At 40.1% G+C, this 19,905-nt stretch overlaps 1 protein-coding gene across 2 annotated transcripts in view; it reads left to right on the top strand.

The window, feature by feature from the left end:
* The window catches only part of XDH (xanthine dehydrogenase), a 52,982-nt gene that overhangs the window by 5,962 nt on the left and 27,115 nt on the right, over positions 1–19,905 (top strand). For both annotated transcript variants that reach the window (XM_027659198.1, XM_027659197.1), the window contains exons 2-15: positions 1,270–1,327; positions 3,773–3,869; positions 5,038–5,146; positions 6,176–6,302; positions 7,140–7,201; positions 9,253–9,321; positions 10,143–10,211; positions 10,658–10,744; positions 12,036–12,177; positions 12,969–13,061; positions 14,008–14,159; positions 14,993–15,086; positions 15,910–16,019; positions 19,716–19,900. In XM_027659198.1, coding sequence (XP_027514999.1) covers positions 1,270–1,327; positions 3,773–3,869; positions 5,038–5,146; positions 6,176–6,302; positions 7,140–7,201; positions 9,253–9,321; positions 10,143–10,211; positions 10,658–10,744; positions 12,036–12,177; positions 12,969–13,061; positions 14,008–14,159; positions 14,993–15,086; positions 15,910–16,019; positions 19,716–19,900 — 1,454 coding nt within the window. The remainder of the gene's footprint in view (positions 1–1,269; positions 1,328–3,772; positions 3,870–5,037; positions 5,147–6,175; positions 6,303–7,139; positions 7,202–9,252; positions 9,322–10,142; positions 10,212–10,657; positions 10,745–12,035; positions 12,178–12,968; positions 13,062–14,007; positions 14,160–14,992; positions 15,087–15,909; positions 16,020–19,715; positions 19,901–19,905) is intronic.

Genomic DNA, 19,905 nt, shown 5'->3' with positions numbered 1-19,905 from the left:
CAGAAAGTGAGGGAACTCTTAATAGCAACCATGAGTGCTGCATGATGTGCAGTGTGACATTCCCAAAATAGAAGAATGAACTCTGTTTTCTTTTCAAGGAAAGATATTTACATTATCCCCAATGCAGGAGTGAGATGTGCAAAAAATGACCAGTTGTGTTTTGTAGCAGCAATTTTATTGGATGATTCTAAAAAGGTGGACTCAAATAGGAAGTATGAACCTTGTCTCTTTAGAATAACCCTGTCATGTGTCAAAAGCATAAAAGTGAAACAGTACAGAGGGTTGTGAAGGTTTCTTATCAGTAAAAAAGCAAAAAACAAACCAACTTGCACAAATGACCTCTGTTTCAATTTGCCCTTCAAACTGGGAGTGATTAATTTAAATAAACTGTCGGTATTGTACTTAGGACTTGCATAACATAATAGCCAAGAACACATGATTACATTCTGGCACACAGTGAATTCAGAAAAGTTTCTTGACACTTTATTAACAACAGAAAAAGGGGGAGACAAGCTCTGTGGCCATTCGGAGGCAAGGGCAGAACTTTAGTTTCTGACCATTGGGCAGAAGTTGAAGTAAAATGTCTAATGGATACCCCCTAATAGCATTGTTTACTCATAGGATGGAGCTGGCTCAAAATGTGCAGAGAAAATTTCTCCTTGCTTGGAATTTCCTATTCCCACATTTAGGATGGCTATTAATGCAACATGATTGATTTAGGATTAGGAAGGAAGAAAGAGAAACTTCAAGAGGATTGATGATGCTTGCTTCCCATCCTGCAGCACCTGTGTTGTCACAGAATTTTTGGTGTTGCTTTTTTTTCTCTGCGAAGTCTATTACTGCTGCTCTTTCTGTCATTCTGTTTATCTGCTCATTTTTTCTGTCTCTTCTATCAGTAAGAAGAAGGGACTGAGTTCAGCCATGCATAGTCAGTAAAGATGAGACACCATTTGGGGAAATGTCAGGAATCCAAAACTTGAGTACAAAACAGTTCTTTCCTCACTACTAACTCTGCCATTTTTGATGAAAGCTTTTTTTTGGATTTGCCTCAGTGTGCCATGGCTGAAAAACTCTGACCTATGTAAGGCATATACACAATAAATTCAAGGAAACATTGTGTCTGGATACATGACCAACGTTGCTGAATTAATCAGTGATTTTGCTCCCTAATTTGGAAAGCAGTTGCAGAAAGACCAGACTTTCTCATTCCAACTAAATATCTGTGTTGTAAAACCTTCCGTGTATAACAGTACCTTTTGCTTCTTGCAGGTGGTGGAAAAAGATGTGGACCCAGAAACAACTCTGCTAACTTATCTACGAAGAAAATGTATCCAGTGTTAGAAGAAACTGCAGAAGGCTTTAAATGTCTACAGCATTTCATGATTGTTTACTGTTGTGTCTGTCACTCGAGTGCTAGGCAGAGCTTTTACACAGAGTATAAGAGGGAGTGGTCTGCATGGTCTGGTGTTTCTTCCTGGCAGAGATTACAGCTAGTATTCCTAGCATAAACTATAGCAAATTTTAAATAATATACTTCAAATAAACTTCAAATACTTTATTAATGCTTTGAAGGAAAAACTCTCAGAATGTCTAGGAACTGGAATATGATGGAAAGGAAGCAATACTGAAATTGCAATAAAATTGAAGGAAATTTAGTTTTGTTCCACATAAATTGCAAAGAATTTTCTGGCCAAAACATCACAGCCACTTGAAATCCTTGCTGTATCATCCATTAATTTGGATGTTACTGGATAGCTAATATCCAAAAAATGACAGTTCTGTGGCTTGTTTATCAGATGACCCCGGGAGGCAAGCTCAGATGTACCACCGTGTACCATGGGCATGTTTACATGGGCAGATGCAGGAAGTCACGTTTCACTCCTGTTTGAAGCTGGTCAACACGTGAGTCAGAATAGCTTCAGAAGCTGAGTAGCTATTACTGTGGTGACCAGGCTGGCTACACTAGGGCTGGTTCTGTAGGTAGTGTCATTCCATGTTTTCTGAGTTTTTGTCTGGCCAGCTGGGTGTGTACATGTGCCAAACTGTTTGTATCTGTGCTGGTGTATTACTTGAAAAAGTCATGCATACTTATTTCACCCTGCTGCCATGTTCTAGTTGTCTGGGATCTGAAGGAAGTATGAGGGCATGAATCACACTCCTCTTTGAGATTTCTAACAGAACTATCAATAGCCCTATTGATCTGACTGTACCTTGGGAGGATAAAGGTCAAGAGGAACTATAAGTGGCATAAGTTGTGCCTGTGTGCCTTTCTTACCACTCGGCCTTTTGTGCCTAAACTTGTTGATATCTAATGCAAATAACTTTGGAAAGGGATAATCTCAGCTCTTCAAAACCTACTTATCTTCTGCGTGAGCATTCTGGGGAAGTTATTATGTACATGTCTGGTTACGGACAGACAAATACTTTCAGAAACATGCTTTATTGAGGCAGGTTAGCACTGTTGTCAAGAAAAACATTGGATGACATAGGAAAGCTGTATTTCTGCTCAAGCAGGCACATGATTGTATGAAAAGCAGATGAGGCACTTAGGGACGAGATTTAGTAGAGGACTTGGCAGTGTTAGGTTAATGGTTGGACTTGGTGATCTTAAACATCTTTTCTAACCTAAATGGTTCTATAATTTCTATGATTCTTTGAAAATAGTCAGTTCCAGGATCTTTGCAGTGAAAGTGAAGGTGATTTGAGTTCCCTCTATCACAGTTCCTGTTGTTTTTTTGCAGGCCTAAGTTGATTATCTCAACACAGGCATGTGTCCATTGCCAATGAAATCAGCTGTTATTTTCCACACCAAAATGTCTCAGCATTGTCCAATCCTCTTTGCAATAAATAACACCTTCTAATTACCTTCTAGTGAGTGAAGGAACCCAAAGCAAAAGTGACTCAAGGAATTTTCTTCTGAATCCCTTTGCAGAATATTTGATCTAATGCCTGATCGTAAATTATAGACATGAGCTCTGCAGTAGAGGATGTTATTGGATAGCTAACGTCCAATAAATGACAGTTCTGTGGCTTGTTTATCAGATGACCCTAGGAGGCAAGCTCAGAGGCAGGGGTTCCCATCACGTAGCAGAGGAATCTGCTTAGGCCAGTCCATGCACTTTGTGAGGTCCCAAGTGTCTTTGCAGAGGTTGTGTGCATCTCCACCAGTTCTGGCTCTCAGTGTCTACCTCCTATGGTTTTATGGGAACCAGACTCCTGGGAAGTGTGCTTGGCTGGTTTTGTCCCTAGGAATTTGGCAAGTGATTCTAGATGGGGTCAAGAGAGAAGGTTGGGTGGCCAAAACATGAGTCTTGAGATGCAGATAGTTCAGGAGCAGTTCAAGTGAGATCCTGGGAGTCACCAGGTGTGGGAAGAAGCCGACAAGCACCAGTCAGAGGTGCTGGAGGAGATGTCACCATTCAGCTCAGGGATGTGGCTGCATGCCTGAACTGCTCCTGCTCAGCAATTACTGAGTGCTTTATCTCCCTTATGTCATTTCTTTCTCTGAGTAATGGAAAGTGGGAACTGTTGAAGTTCAGATTTTTTTTTATTCTAAGAGTCTGTTGGAACGTGGGCTGCCTCCTTATTAGGGCTTTGAGTGTTGATCTCAAAGCTCACATGCCAGCATTTGAAACTTTGCTTATGTCAAATTATTAAGCAATAAAAATGAGTGCGTGGTTTCCAGCACGAACTTGTTGCTCAGCCTTGACTGACAGCTTGAGCAGGTTTCTGTGAACACTTTTCATGTTTTCCTTAATTCCTGTACTCTCAGTGGGCCTGTGTGGAACCAAACTAGGCTGTGGAGAAGGTGGATGTGGTGCCTGCACTGTTATGATATCCAAGTATGATCCCTTTCAGAAGAAAATTCTGTATCCTTTGCGATTTGAACTGTGAATAGATCCAGGTTCTTGGCATTCCAGAAATGATATTCTTTTGTTTCATTTTTTTTAAAACTTATATAATGAATATTTCTACCAAAACAGTACTTTTCACTTTCAGAACATAAACTCAGAAGGCTAAGACAAGAAGGTATTTTTTCTTAAAGCATTGCACAGAACTATTTCGTTGTGCCCTGCAATATCTGCACTGATTCTAGCACATAGTCTTATCTGCCTTTTCCCATTTCAGAAATACTCTTGCAGTATAATGTAGCTTTTCCCTATGATGATCCAAATAATGATTACTGTGATAAAATCTTTATTGTTATTGCATTACTACAATAATCTGTTTTCTGTATGCCAGCAGATATTAACTTTTTTCTCTACTTGTAACTGTCAGAATTATTTCCTGAGAAATAAACTTTCCTCCCGTTCTCACTTTAATTAATCAAAAGGTGAAGGATTGGCATCAAACAAAAAGGGGAATAGGGAGAGAGGATGAGGCAGAGAGACAGGCTCCAGTTTATATTTACTGTGGGGAATAGAAAGCACTGAAATCTTTGATATATTTGAAATAATACTTGGAGATACTTTAAATTGGATCATATAACTTAGTGGTCCTTAATAGTGTGGCAACAAATAGGATATTAAGGTCATTATTCTGTCTTGATAGAAATGAGATAAAGTACCTAGTTCTTATAAGAGTTTTGGCCACATTATTCTGTTTTTCCTTCAGTCTAGACTTTTTCCCTATGTGTGCCCTCTAGAAACAGCTTTCTAGGAAAAAGGCCAAGAACTCTGTGCTCCTGATTAACTTTGCAAGTGGCCAGCTGTATAACATCTTGGTATTTGTAGTCTCCCCCTATATATCACTTATATTGGTTGTGTAGCTTAACGTCCAGCAAGGATGTTTATAGTTGTTATTTCTAGGTTAAATCATATGGTGTATGCTCAGTTTAACCTTCAAGTGAAGTTGATGAGAACTTTGGATGACTAGGTGTGTAGGATTTGGCTTGTAACTAATACTTGTAGCACATGTATTTAAGTTCTCTTATTGTGCCCACTGCTGTAATGTCTAAGTACTCTTCATTCCTCCTGTTCTCTTTTTCCTTTGTTGAGCAGCACTGTCAAATGAAATGACCTTAATTTATTATTTTAGCCATCATACTGCCAATGCTTGCCTCTTCCCTGTCTGTGCCCTGCATCATGTAGCTGTAACTACTGTTGAAGGCATAGGAAACACAAAATCCAGGCTGCACCCAGCCCAGGTAAGCTATTAATCCTGGTAACTTTAAATCCTCTATCCAAGTTTTCCTAGGATAATTACTTCTGTTACAGAGTGTTGAGACCGCCATTGTAACGTTAAAGCCAAGAGACTGGCTTTCCACATGAGTAGTCCATACTTGGAGGGATGTCTGAGTGCCAGAATCAACCCCCATGTCAATGCTGCAACTCTGTTATGCCCCTAGCAAATTAACTGGTGCTATCCTGGCTGAATTGCTAATGCTTTTGTTCTAGGGCTACGTGGCAGCATTTGGTTCACATCCTGGACTGGAGAGACTGACGTTGCAGGGAAACCCAATATAGTGACTTGGAGCTAGGAAATCTGAGATGGGTTTTGACTCTCCTACGGCCTTCTGTGAATGACCTTAGTTTCTCATCCTGCATAGTTAGGAACCTTCCCTGTGGTAGCGAAATAAAGTTTGCTTCAGCAAAGTTTCTGTAGTCTCAAAATATTCTTGTTGTGGAGGTGTGACAGGAATGTGAAGCCTTGCTTTTCTAACACAGTGTTATAATGCAGCCTTACCTCAGTAAACTGTGATTCACCTCAGTTTGCACAGTGGGTAGGACTTGTGCCAGTATCTATCTAAGACAGCAAACAACAAAGTGAAAAATAAGTTAGATATGCATCAATGGATGGCAGCTAGTCTGACCTTTGTTTGTTTGTCTTCTTTTCCCTACTTCCCATGAAGATTCCAAGCTTTGAAACTCAGACTCAGGTAGCCCCGACATTCCTAGCATGGTAAATCTGAAGAACTCCCGATCTCGCTGGAGGCTTCTAGCCACCTTCAGTTACAGTGTGTGTTCAAAGCCTAGGTACAGACTTTTCATGCTGTTTTTTAATTTGAAGTCTGCTTCACAGATTGATTGACCACCTCATCAGATAACATCTGGTGATAATCTTATCTCCCCTGGTGAAACTGGGTGTTCTTTTTAGCAGAGATGTTACAGAAACAAGCACAGCACTGATGTCATCGTGATATTATGGACTAATGGTCGTTTTTACTTTTTCTCAGGAGAGGATAGCAAAAAGTCATGGTTCCCAATGTGGCTTTTGCACTCCAGGTATTGTCATGTCCATGTATACATTGCTTCGGAACAACCCTGAGCCCAAAATGGAAGACATTGAAGATGCTTTCCAAGGTAATACTCATAAACCCTGCAGGGATGTGACCTGTTCTGCTTTTATTACATCTGCTTCACCAAATGGGATGGAGGTGCACCTTTTTTTAATGTATTTTATTAAAAATAGCTGATTGCTATGAGGTTAAGAACTAGCTTTTCCACTAGGGGACTGGGTAGGTGCTATCAAGTGAAAAAAAATGGCCTGTAAAAGATCTCATAGAACCTCATTCTTTGCCCATAAGCAGGGGCAAGTGGCCTCAGTCTTGGATTAGGAACCCACTGATATTAACACAGAACAAAAGGTGGCCTGTCACTGAGGGACTTGCAAGTGTCCTTGCTTATTAATTGCTGTGACAAGAGCCTGCAGAGGTGATGGAGAACATCTGGGCCAGGAAACCTCAAGCAAAGGACCAAGACAGCCATATACACGATGAGAGTGGGGCAGAAACCAACTGTGTAAATCATCTGAGAGGCTGTTGTTATTGCTGAAGTTAGAGTCATTACTGTACTTCCAGAAATGATCCAAGAGAAATGATGATGCAGGAGAAAGCAAACTCTGTGTAATTCAGGAGAGGGAATATAGTTATCACACTGATAAGGCTCACACAATTGAGATAATGGGTACTGAATAAGGCAGATTGAATTTGTTCTAAATGAATTTCAATTTAAAATTTCAACAAAAAGCAATAGTAGGATTGTTGCAGGTTTACTAATGAAATTTTTTCCCTCCCAGTTTTTTCATTAGCTTTATCTATATTTGACAATCTTTTGTGAGAAACAATGAAGTTACCTAAAAGAAGAGAAGTTCGTAGCCAAATGGTGCTAAATCCTTAACCTTTTGCTCTGGCAATGCAGGGAACTTGTGTCGATGTACAGGCTACAGACCCATTCTGGAAGGATACAGGACATTTGCTAAAGTAAGTGTCTTCAGATAATGTTTAAAAAAAATCTGGAGGACTGGCTGTTTTTCTCTCTGCTATTGAAACACATCATGAGCTGAAAAGGGAAGGAAGGAGATATACATGCTGCAACAATGCAGCTTCAACTTTTGACCCCTTTGTATGTGCTTCATGCATTAATAATGCAAAAAGACCAACTCCTTTACTCACTCCAGTTATTGGAAGAGGGACACTTGAATAAAATCTGCCTGATGGTCCCTTATTGGATCACAGGTAATCAGACTCTGTAATTCTATTCTGTAAGTCTCTAAAAAACTCACAATCTTCGCATAATACAGTTTGCAGATGATTCCTGATGTGGAAAAAGTTAAAGGTATGGTGCACTGATAGGGACATGCTGTGGAGGAATCTGATGAGGAATTTGCTTGTTTGAAAGATCAGCTGCAGAGCTGGAATAGCTCTGAAAAGAAGTTGAAGTCACTGCTGTATAGCTCTTGTCCAGAATTATTCTGCTGGTTTGGGTGAGATATGAAGCTTTGCCATAAAATTTCTCTAGTCCCTTTTTACATGAAAGACTGCTGGAGGCTGTGAAGAGAAGAAATCATTAGGTACTTCAGCGATTACTAGCCACTTGTGGGGGTACACTGGTATTAAATATCAAAAGGAAAGAATTTAGAATGATGCCCATTAATTTAATTTTATTATCCAGAATTGAGATCAACAAAAGATAATACAAACAAGACTGAGATCCACTACAAATGGCTGATAAACCCAGTTGATATAGCCTACTTGGATTTCCAACAGGCTTTCAACAGTGTCTCACCAGAGACAATAAAGAGCCATATGGGGTAAGAGGGAAGAAACCAGTATGGATGAAAGATTGGTTAAAAGGCAGGAAATGGCAGGTAGGAGAAAACGGTGTGTTTTTGCAGTGGAGGGAGGTCAGTGTTGGAGTTCTGCTGGGATGTGGTGGGAGCAAGGCTGTGGAAGGTATCCCTAAATGCTGTGGAAAAGAGTGTGAGTTACCAAGTTAGTCTGGGTAGCGAAGGCAGGAACTGACTGAGGAATTTCAAAAGGATTTTATCAACCTGAGAGAATAGAATGGGATAAAAAATTGAGGGCAAATAAATGCAAAGCAATTTACAGAGTGAAATGCAGTTCTCATTTTGCATATAAAAAGACAGGTTGTGAGCAGACACTTTTAGTGTTTAGTAACATCTTCCTGTTACTAAGCAGAAAGATGATCTTGGGGGTCGGATAAACAGTTTCATGTAAGCATGAGCTGAATTCTTGCTGACGGTGAGAACAGCACTTCAAAGGGTAGAGAACAAAACAGAAAACACTGCCATGATGTTTTCTGTATCATGGCTCTTCCTGCACTTGAGTATTCTGTGCAGTTCTGCTCCTCTCATCTCTAACATGGTGTAGCAGAACAGGAGAAAATTCAGACAAGTGGAAAAAGGATCACATCTGTGGTAATCTGACTTCCACACAGGGAAGCACTGAGTAATCTGGGGCACTTCAGCCAGGAAAAGTGATGTCAGGGAGAGGAGGGGGCTCTATATAGCCCATATATTGGTTTATTTTGACCTCTGATAAAGATCTACAAAATTGTGACTGGTAGGTGGAATGTGGACAGGCATCTGCTGTTTGCTGCCTCTCCCAATATAAGAGTAATTCAAGAAATGAAACTAGTTGGAGTCAGGTTGAAAAAGAAGTCAGATCTTCTGCCTGGTGGTAGAGTACTAGGTATTGTATGTGCTTGTCACTTTTAGTCTTCTCTGGGTATCTCCTCACAGCTCCAGCTGGAGCACAGACACTGGTTGAATGAGAGCAGTTCTAGACCAGAACAAGAGGTCTGTCAGCAGAATGGGCATGACCCAGCCATCACACTGTGGGATATTGCCTTGCATTGCCAAGAGAAACCTCTACTTGCTTGGCATGTTCCATCTCCTATTTCTGCTTTGGATATAATAGATTTGGGATCAATTTCCCTCAAAAGGGAATCAAGTCTACTTTATTTCCTTGGAATCTACACATTTTTCTCAGAACAGTTTTTGTTCCCACAGGACATGAATTGTTGTGGCAGAGTTGCCAATGGCACTGGATGCTGTCGTAGTGGGAGGGAAAATAGCACGGTAAGCTGAATGTTAGAACCCATAACCTCAATTTTCAATATAATATTAGAGCTTTGATGCGTTAGCTACCTGTCTGGCTCTACTGTGGTGCAGATATTCAGAGCTCTCTGAGCTGTTTTCAATGTCTGTCTCTTGGAAAATGGTGTGACTGTGTATGTCCTGATAAGCATGACTAGCCATCATGACACAGGTTTTACAATAGTGACACAGATAAGTTCCTTCTGAATCTACAAGGTGCAACACTTTTGCAAAATAGCATAATGACAACTGTTAGCAATGTGCTACCATCTTCTGTTATATTGAAGTGATCCATCTTCCTGTGAAAACAGATCTGAAAACCAGTTAATTCCCCAGTATGATCTTTCCCAAACTTTGCAGTCCAGTGATGAATGAAGTAATTTAATCTCTGTTCCAATAAACTCTGCAGTTGGAACCTTTTGGAATATCTGGAGCAAAAAAGTTAATCATATTTCATGTACCAATTGAGGTACAAACAATGAAGGAATGAAAACAAGGAATTGAGGAATAAGGTAGAGTGAGTATATAATTAATTTAGGAAACAGAGAATATAGAGAAATTCTCTGCCAGAAAATTCCAGTGAATTTCTCTGGTTTCTTTGTTAGGAAACATCCAGTGTTGCGTGGAATACTCCAGCAATAAGAATGCTAGGAGTTTTCTCATCCAAATAGTTTATAAATGGAAAAGGTTACTGCAAAATTCTGCAATCCAGGGATTGATAAAAGGGGAGGACTACATCCTGTAAAAATCAGAATGTTTTGACCTTATTTAAAATAGTTGAAATGTGCTTGTTTCTTCTTCAGAATGGGGGCTGCTGTCGAGGAAAAGCCAATGGTCCAGGCTGCTGCATGAATGGAAAAGAAGACAGTGTGGTAAGGTGCCTTTCAACTATTAGTTTTTTCTCTGTTTCTGATGTTTGTAAGTCTTAACTCTGGCTTGTTGTATGCCCAAGCCCAAGTGCTTTTAATTTAGCTATATTTATGCAAAGCAGTTTCAACTAATTTGTATTTTATGGTCAGAAAAGCATACATCAGAAAAGGTATCTTTGATTTAATTTAACATACCAGGGTGAAAGGGCACTTTTGATTGACAGAAACATATTAGTGTTCAAGACTGAGGTTTCAAACATTCATTGAAATCGGAATAAAAAGACTGAAGAACCTTAAGCACTGGATGAGGTGGCATCACTTCACTGGGTTTGCTATTCTTTACTCCATGAAATAGTAACAAGAATTTGATTAGAAAAAGGAATGACTTCCGGTTCTATGTGGATAGCTTTGTCCTCTGCCACTAGCCACTTGCACTTTCTCTGTCATAGACAATGCTGTCCTCCAGCCTGTTCAATTCTTCTGAGTTCCAGCCTTTGGACCCCACACAGGAGCCAATCTTCCCGCCGGAGTTAATGGTAAGTTAATTCAAAAAGAAATAGTGTGTGATTTGTTGGTTTCATTGTTCTGCACGGGGTTTGAGTGACTCTGCCCTGAGGAAATGGCTGGGCAAAAGGTGGCTACTGATAAAGGAAGATACATGGGCATGAATCCTTCCCTCTTATAAAACAGAAGGAGTTTAAGCCAGGGAGGCTTCAAAAATATGCAGGCCAGGTGTCTGCTCCACCTGTCTGGCTTTCCTCTCTGGTTCTCACTATATGTGTCTCTGATCTTGGGTTGCTTTCCTTTCTGGTCACTGCCTGTCAAGGGGTGAAACAGTTGCAGACATCTAAATTTCAATTTACTAGGTCATATGTGAAGTTCCACCTTTAATATAGATGTATCTGAGCTTATCTCTGTGCTCCCTTTATAGTGTAGGAAGGGCAGGAGGAGCTATGGGATGTAGCTGAATATATGTCTTGACTAGCTGACCTTCCAAAAGCATGAACTTTCCTTCAGTCAGTGCAGCAAGAGTAGAAGTTGGTTGGGTCACACTAACTTTAAAAGTTAGACGAGATCAGTTTTTCTCCCTGATTCATTGCTGTCTTTTTTGGGATATTTTCCCCTTAGCAATGCCTCCCAGCCAAGAATCTAATCCAGCACATGCCATGTTCACAGCTTCCTTCACATTTAACAAACAGCTGATATTAAGTCTTTAATTCTGCTGCTGCACCCAGCCTAAATGTGTCATGAGTAGGTTCTCACAGACCATAGCATAACACATATTAAGCTTGAGATAGGGCTCCTCTGTTTCTTCTCCAAGATGTTCTCCTGCCCAAGGGTTGATCTCATGTTGCTCTGAGGCAGACATGTAAGTCTATTTTCTTCAGTCACTGGATGAAGGAGTTAAAAAGGGAATCAGAATCTGGCCTACCAGATAGGTAAAATTCATCAGTGCCGAAGACTGACATTTTTGGATTGAAGTGAGAACAGAAAACCCATTATTTGTAAGGTGGCTGAAGCCACGAGCATCTGCCAGAACTTTGGTCAGATGGAGCTTGCTGGTAGAGGTCTTGCCAGGGAGATGTGGTAGCAGGATGCACCTGGCACTATCAGGAAGGGAGCACTTTTGTCAGCACAAAAAAGATTTTTGTCACTCCTAGCAGAAGGATGGGGAATGGCCAACTGCCAACAACAGTGAGGATATCACAGCCACCTGGCAGTAACTTGACTGAGATGGAGCCTGGCCTGGCATAGTCATGGGCAGCATGTGAGAGGGATTCTTGGCTTGATGTAGGGTCTGAGCTCTATCTGAATTCACTTTTGCAGACTCAGAGGAACAAACAGCAGAAACAGATGTGTTTCAAAGGCGAGCGTGTGATGTGGATCCAGCCTACATCTCTCAAGGAATTGGTGGCTCTCAAATCCCAGTACCCCAATGCCAAACTTGTTGTGGGGAACACAGAAGTGGGTAAGAGAAAGAGCTGATACTCGTTATGAGCAGTTTGAAAACTTTCCATGGAATATTTTGTGAAAACAGTGCAAATGCAAATTTCTCTCACACCACTGCTGTTAAAAGCTGTTTAATTTTCAGGTTGTATATAGGAACAGATTTTCTTCTCAGGTAAATAAATCTCACAGTGAATGTTTTTCCCTGCGCTGGGCAAAAAAAATGCTAATCCAGATCTCTGAGCCTTTGTGCCATTTTGTGGAATTTTGAGAAGAGGGGAGTGACACAGCATAAAATATCTCTATAATCAAATGAATTCAGTTGTGAAACCTGTATTTTGAAGGACTTTTCAGTGGGCAAACTCTTAAGACTTGAAATCTTATTGTTTGCTCACCCCAGATAGATACTTCTGCAAATGTAAGTGCTGAGGAGGAGAGTTCAGGCATATTTAGTAATGCTGTTAGCCTGAGCAATTGGTTCAGAAGACAATCCCCAAATGCTGTATGGTTTATTGTATTCACTGTTCTTTCCTAAAGGATTATGTACAACAATAGCCAGGTTACACAAGTACCAAACAGTGTGTTTAAGGTAATTGTAAGACTAGAAAAGAGTCTCTAAAACTTCCCTATGAGAATTGTGATATTAGTGGAAAACAGCTTTTAGTTTGGTATGTCTGTGTCCTTATATAATCTGTGTAACAGATGACAGATGAACTGACTCCTTAGTAGGCCTGCTTACATTTCATTGGGAAACAGCTAACTTAGGGTCTCTGTCACCTGTGTGTAACTGAAGGTGCCTTACTTTTCCTTCAGGTATCGAGATGAGGTTAAAGAACTTCTTGTATCCAGTGATAATAGCACCAGCATGGATCCCTGAAATGAATGCTGTTCAGCACACTGAAACAGGTAAGCAAAAAAGAGGCAGAAAGCCTGTGAGCTGAGTGGGGATTCCGTGGAATAATAAAGAAGTAAGAAGGAAAATCCTCAGATTAAAACCTGCAATCTGTATCCATTATGTCTTTCCCATGCAAGAAATTAAGTGAGGGATATGTAAAAAAAGTGAACTGGGGTGTTCATGACGGAGAAAAGGATGCTCAGGGGTGACCTTATCGCTCTCTACAGCTACCCAAAAGGAGGTTTTAGCCAGGTGGGGGTTGGTCTCTTCTCAGTGACAGAACAAGAGGAAATGGCCTCAAGATGCACAGGGAAGGTTCAGGTTGGACATCAGGAAGAATTTCTTCACTGAAAGGATGGCTAAGCATTGGAATGGGCTGCCCAGGGAGCTAATGGAATCACCATCCCTGAAAGTGTTCAAGAAATGACTGGATGTAGCACTTTAATGCTATGCTTTAGCTGACATTGTGGTGTTCAGTCAAAGGCTGGACTCAATGATCTTGGAAGTATTTTCCAACTTTAACGATACTACAATTCTATTGCCTTTATCTTCATGGTGGAAAAGGGTCAACCTTACAAATAGGTGCAATTAGAACAATGTAGTGCATGTGGCCCAGTGTCTGTTAGGATATTTGAAGTGTGGAAACTGGAAAGAAGTTGAAGTTCATTTCTCAAAGGACAAACTAATACCTATAGGAGGACAATATTGTTAATAATACCCTGAGGCAAAAGGATGGTGTGTTGTCATGTGAGAGAAAGCATCACCTTGATCTGTGATTTAAGGTGAATTTTGTTTTGAGGATGTGATGTTTACATGCAACGCATGCTAAGTAGCTTCGTGTAACTGAACATCTAATTAAACTCAGTGGCATCTAAGCTTTGGAGACACAGTCACAACCATTCTCCTGTACCTTGACATTTTGGAGGACAACAATTCTTTTCCATTGTTTGTTTACAGGGGTCACCATCGGCGCTGCCTGTACCCTGCGCTCAGTAGAGGAGGTTATGAGAAAAGCAGTGGCAGAGCTTCCTCCACACAAAACCGAGGTCTTCCAGGCTGTCCTGGAACAACTGCGGTGGTTTGCAGGGCCACAGATCAGGAATGTTGCTGTAAGTGACTCAGGAGCACCAGGGACTGTGACTGGAAGCTCAGTCTAAGGAGCTGGCCTGCCTCACCCAATGTTGGTGTGCCTTGTGCTTCTCACATAAGAACATTTGCAAACCTCAGCAAAGAAACTAGTACACAAAAATCAGCCCCAGGAACTGACAGCAGCATGGGCCTCAGCTGGTGTCTGTGCTGTACTCATGTCACAGATCTAGCAAGCAAGGTAAACATGGCAGTTGTTCAGGTTTTCCATTGCTGTTATCAGCAAGTGGGAGAAACTGTAGTGAGATTTGACTAATTTAACAAAAATATATTTAGGCTGCTGGACAAACTTCAAAGAAGCAGGTGTGTTTATTACTGCCAGCACAGCCATGATAGTCACAGTATTAATGCATCAGATTTGGCAAATTTTCCTCTAGTTTTACAGAGGAAGGTTCAAACTCTGTATACTATAAGAAAAAAACCTCAAAACAAGCAAGCAGGTAAACCAATCTACCAAACATGAAATTTTGTTCCATGAGATACTGTGCTGTACAGTGGTATTGCAGACAAAAAACTTGGGTTCCTGTTTGTTACTGAAAAAATGCTTTATAGTTTCATGGATCTTCCCTTAATGGCAGCTACAGTGATTGAATTTCAGCATTGTTGTGCACATGAGGCTTGAGCGTAAGGTAGTTATGATGCATTAATAAAACACTGCTCTAAGTCTGTTTCAAGCAAATGTAAATATTCACTGGGACAGCAAATAACTTCATGGTGCTTAGGTTTTCCCCCTTAATTAGAGGCCTAAAATTGCTAAGATTTTTAATATTTATCTAATGCATTATTATCACTCTAGGCTCTTGGTGGGAACATAATGACAGCAAGCCCAATTTCTGATTTAAATCCTGTATTAATGGCAAGTGGAAGCAAATTGACTCTGGTATCAAAAGGTAAGTTACTTACATTTCCAGGTGGCACTGAGGGGAGTGAGATAATCAACACCCCTCTGCTACGGGTTGTTACGTCAGGTCAGAACTTGAAAATGGAAGTTAACATTATCTAAAATAGGCTTAGTCTGAGTCTTCAGGGGTTTCACCCTTTTTGAGGCTGAAGTCCTAAAGCTAGGCCTAAGTTTGGCTTCTTAAAGAATTTTGAACTTCTGTGCCAGATTTTATCTCTGGTGCTGTGTATGTACTTACAGGTACATCCTTGTGAAGAGCTGGTTGAAGATGTCTATTAAGCATGAAATAGTTTCTGTCACTGTCGTACTTTGATCCTTATGGTTTATTCATATAAAGACTGAGGCTTGTTTTGTTTTGTTTTTCTATGAAGAAACCCAAACATCTCAGGTTTTATTTGCTCTTAGGAATAATTTTTTTGAAATAGGATCCTTGAAGTAAGTGGACTGTCTGGTCAGTGAACTGACATTCTCTTGTGCTGATTTGTGTGGAGGCTGTGGAAAGGAGAAAGAGAGGATTTCATTGGGGTATTGGAAACTGGTTCACCTGGAGGCTCAGTTTTAATCAGATAAAGAAGGAAGGAGGTGTCTTTGATCACTGCCTGTGCATAGAAAACTTAATATGTAGGCAGAAGCTGTCATAGATTCCATAAATACCAAAGTTAATCTGAGAAAACCTTTCCTGATTTGGTGAAAGAGGGTGGAAAAATGAAAACATATTGATATCAAGAGTGATTTGTGTAGGTTGAAGGCTCTTTTGCATTTACTATTGCCATTCTTCATTCATCCACCATTGATATTTCTTTGCTCTACAGAGGGTAAAAGGACTATCACGATGGATGAAAAGTTTTTCACTGGGTACAGAAAGACAGTAGTTAAGCCTGAAGAAATACTTCTCTCTGTTGAAATACCCTACAGCAAGAAGGTAAGCTTGTAGGAAAAAACCTTACTGTTCACAGAGCTAAAATGCTGTTAATTGAGAGTTATTTTCCATGTTAGGCACTTTTTCCCTGACCAACTTCCAAATGCTTATGCAGTGCCAAGTGGACCAACAAACAAGTAAATTATTTGTAGAAGAACTAGCAACACACTATTTTTGACAAGCAAGGGAAGCTGGTCTCTATGATAAAGTATGGTAAGCTCAAGAAGTTTTCTGGTGTGAGAAATATAAATTTCACTTTATTGTCTGAAGGTTTTTGAGTGCATTCAGTAATGACAAAATGTGACAAAGTGAGGTTCTCAGAGGTTTTTCTGTTTGAAAAACAGTACAGCAAAGATTTTAGCAGTTCCTGACATAAAGTGAAGTTAAGGTTCCCAAGGCTCCTGCTTAATTTCTGTGAACCGAAATGGGAAAAGAAATTGTAAAAAGTGTGTATGGATAAAAGGGAAATGCAGTTTCTGCATCCTTGCCTTGCAAGATGGAAACTGCAAGGACTGGTTTTTAGGGCAGTTTGGCAATGCGGACTTGCAACTTCAAATGAGCCTGAAAAACTTTCTTCAGATAGAAAAATGAATGCTTTTCTGCTGTAGCAGCATGAACTTTGACTGATTCAGAGTGTCTGAGAGGTAAAACTCTCTTTTTTTCCTCTAGGGCTTAGAACACCAGACTATAATTTTATGCTTGTGAAGGTATTTACCTTTTTAGGGCTCAAGGTCCCAGGTTATAAGATGCAAGGATTCACAGTGTAGTGACATATATTCTTTATAAATGAAAAACACTGATTTACCCTTTGTCTATCCTCTCAGATTTTGCTATGTAACTATTAAGGAAACACAAGTGGGTTTTTTATGCTATTTTCCACTTATTTTTTAAGTGTTCCTTCTTTGGTCTCATGATAATTGCAGGAAACATCACTTCTTGCCAAAATGAGGAACACACTTGAGGCAGCCAATGGAAAACTACATGTTCCTCCATCCATATGACAGTCATAGAGCAATTTCACAAAACACACAAATTTTTACATGCACAGTGGATTCATGCCTAGGTCATATGCAGCTCATTGATCTAAAAAACTAAAACAACTTTTGAACTCTACCTCATGGTTTCCTGGCTGATGTTTGCCCAAGTCAGGGAGACTAAAGTTCTTCAGGGCGTGTCTGAAGCTGCTGGCGTGTGGCAGGCAAAGTTTTCTGCAACTGTGATTTCCTTACAAGTGGGAGCAGGGCTGTGTCAGCACACAGCTAGACAAATTTTTTACTTTATGTTTGTTTAAAATTAATGTTACATCTTCCATTGATGTAACATGTCACAACAAGGATAAGACTGGCTAAACCCCAGAAACAATTAAACTAAAGAAGTTTAGAAGTTTACACAATTCAGTGTTACTGCAGGGGATTTGAGCTTAGGGTAGGCTTAATCACAGAGAGGCTATTAAGGGTGAGGAGGCAACACCTTTTTCCCCTGCTAATTTGTGTGTCAGATATTTAAGATATTCAGAGAATAAAGATTTTTTGAATCTATGCTTGTAAGGCAATTACAGCTGAGGAAAGACAGTACTAGGAAAGAAAATAGCTCCCAGGATTGAAGATAAACAGATTCCAGAAAAGAAAACTGCTTAGCTTTTTGTATACAACAAGACATTCCTAGAACAGGACATGTCCTTTACGTAACAACCCTCTTTCTCTTTTGGACTATAAAAACATTCCTTTCAGATAGTGTTCACAAATATTATGCACCACTTGCATCATTACTCACCTAGTGACCATCAGTTTCTCATGTACTTTTACTTTCTCTGTACATGTTTTATACATCTTTCTCTACTGAAGTTATCACTGTCATTTAATTTTTATGATAACAGTATTCTGTACCACCTAGACATTTACTGCTTTTCAAATAGAAGAAACCTGGAAATGCAATGCTTATATATTTCTGTGTTTGGAAATGAATCTTAACCTACTGTTTGCTCAGTACTGCCATCATAGGCTCATGGTATCACGATTTTTGCCCTGCTGAAGAGACAGAAAGTGGTCACAAAATCTTATTTCCTCCTTTAATTTAGTATCCTCTAGCCTTCATTCACTATTGATCTTTATATTCCATGGTGATGGGCTGAAGAAATTGTGTATGTTGCCTACGAATCTTTTAGGGTCTGTGGATTTCTCAATGTTTTCCTTTCTGGTATTGCATCTTGTCCAGAAAGGGAAAGGGGATGCCGGTCTAGGTCCTTAATATGCAGTCCTTAAGAGTAAGGGTTGTTTTGCTTTCCTGTGAGAATAACCAACACCTAGAAACTTTTACTGTGGTTGTTTAGATGCTCTGTTGTTTCACCAAGAGGTAGGGCATACATGAGAGGCTGATTTGATGATTACCTTACCTACACTCCTAGCGAGGAAAAATAGCAAGTGCCTTTCCTCCCACTCTGGAGTCTGTACCGAGAAAATTACGGTGCTTTGTGAGGAGTGAAGGCAAATATTGATCTCTTATTGTAATCATGTTATTGGAAATCCCTTAAGTATGTAGTTAGAGAAGAGACTCCTTTTTTTCCTCTTTGAAAGCTAATTGTTTTCACAAGTAGAGTGGCAGAATGTCCTTGCTGGGAGGATGCTACTGATGCTCCTCTGCTATTATTTGCAGGCTGCCAAGTAATTATTTGAATTCAGGAAATGAAACACACCCTCCAGTTATCTCTCCAGTAACAAGTCCTCAATGCACAAAAGGGACTACTTGTGAAACTGTTCTCATTGTCAACAGTAGAGAAATTGTTCTTTACAATAATGCTGTCCACTTCTGATTAGAAGTAATTAATGGAACAGACTGCTGTGCTAAGCTATTAGAGATGAAATTTGTCAGAAAACTCTCCAGAAGAGCTGTGCAAAAACATCAGATCTGATTCCTCTCTTAGTCTGCAGGATGCCTGAGCAGCAATTCATTGTAATCTGCAGCACAGGCAAGGGCACTGACCATACCATGACTCCAGGGTGACACTGCTACTCAGTGTATACTGGTGAAGTGTTTATCTCTTATCTACTGGTACTTTTCATAGGACAGCTTCTGGATTTTGTGATTTGGAGTTGCTGGAGCATTTACAAGAATTTCCTCACTCTGCTGAGACCAGCAGAGGATTTGGGATAGTAACTGAGAATTGTATTTGCAATAATAGATTGAAATTGTCTTATATTAATTAGTCTGGTCTATCCTAGAACTGAGAGACATTTGTTGTTATGGATTTCAGTTCTTGCAGAGTTTGATGACTTCTGAAAGGAAGGGGTTTAGGATATGAGTTTTACTGATTAGACTTGCAGCTTAGCAGCCTGGGAGAAAGAAAAAGTTGCTGAGAAACTGTAATCTTGTTTATGTACAAGCAGTCTGTCCTGGTTCTTCCTCTAAAGATATGGAAAAATTTGTGATGGGTATGAGCAGATTTCCATCAAAGTTCACTTTCTCCACAGTCCTAGGCTGGCTAATAACCATGGATCTAATACTGGAATCAATCATTGCATCACATGAAATTATATAGTGCTGACTGAACAAACATGTCCTGCTTGGCCCTGCATGATGAGTCAACCTGATACAGTTCCCTGGAATAGCTCATCCATGTAGAGATAGTTTAATAGCTTGCCAATATTTATACTTCAAAGCATGCCAAAGTAGAGAATAAAGAAATATTTTCCTGTCTTCTAGGGTGAATACTTCTCAGCTTTCAAGCAGGCTTCCCGTCGTGAAGATGACATTGCTATTGTGACCTGTGGGATGAGAGTCCTGTTCCAAGATGGCACTAGCCGGGTGGAGGAGATAAAACTAAGCTATGGAGGAATGGCTCCTACAACTGTCCTGGCATTAAAAACTTGCAAGGAGCTCACTGGCAGGTAGG

Source organism: Corapipo altera, unplaced genomic scaffold (assembly GCF_003945725.1).
Source record: "Corapipo altera isolate COAL_440 unplaced genomic scaffold, ASM394572v1 48, whole genome shotgun sequence".
NCBI lineage: Eukaryota > Metazoa > Chordata > Aves > Passeriformes > Pipridae > Corapipo > Corapipo altera.
This window is presented reverse-complemented; position numbering and strand designations above follow the sequence as displayed.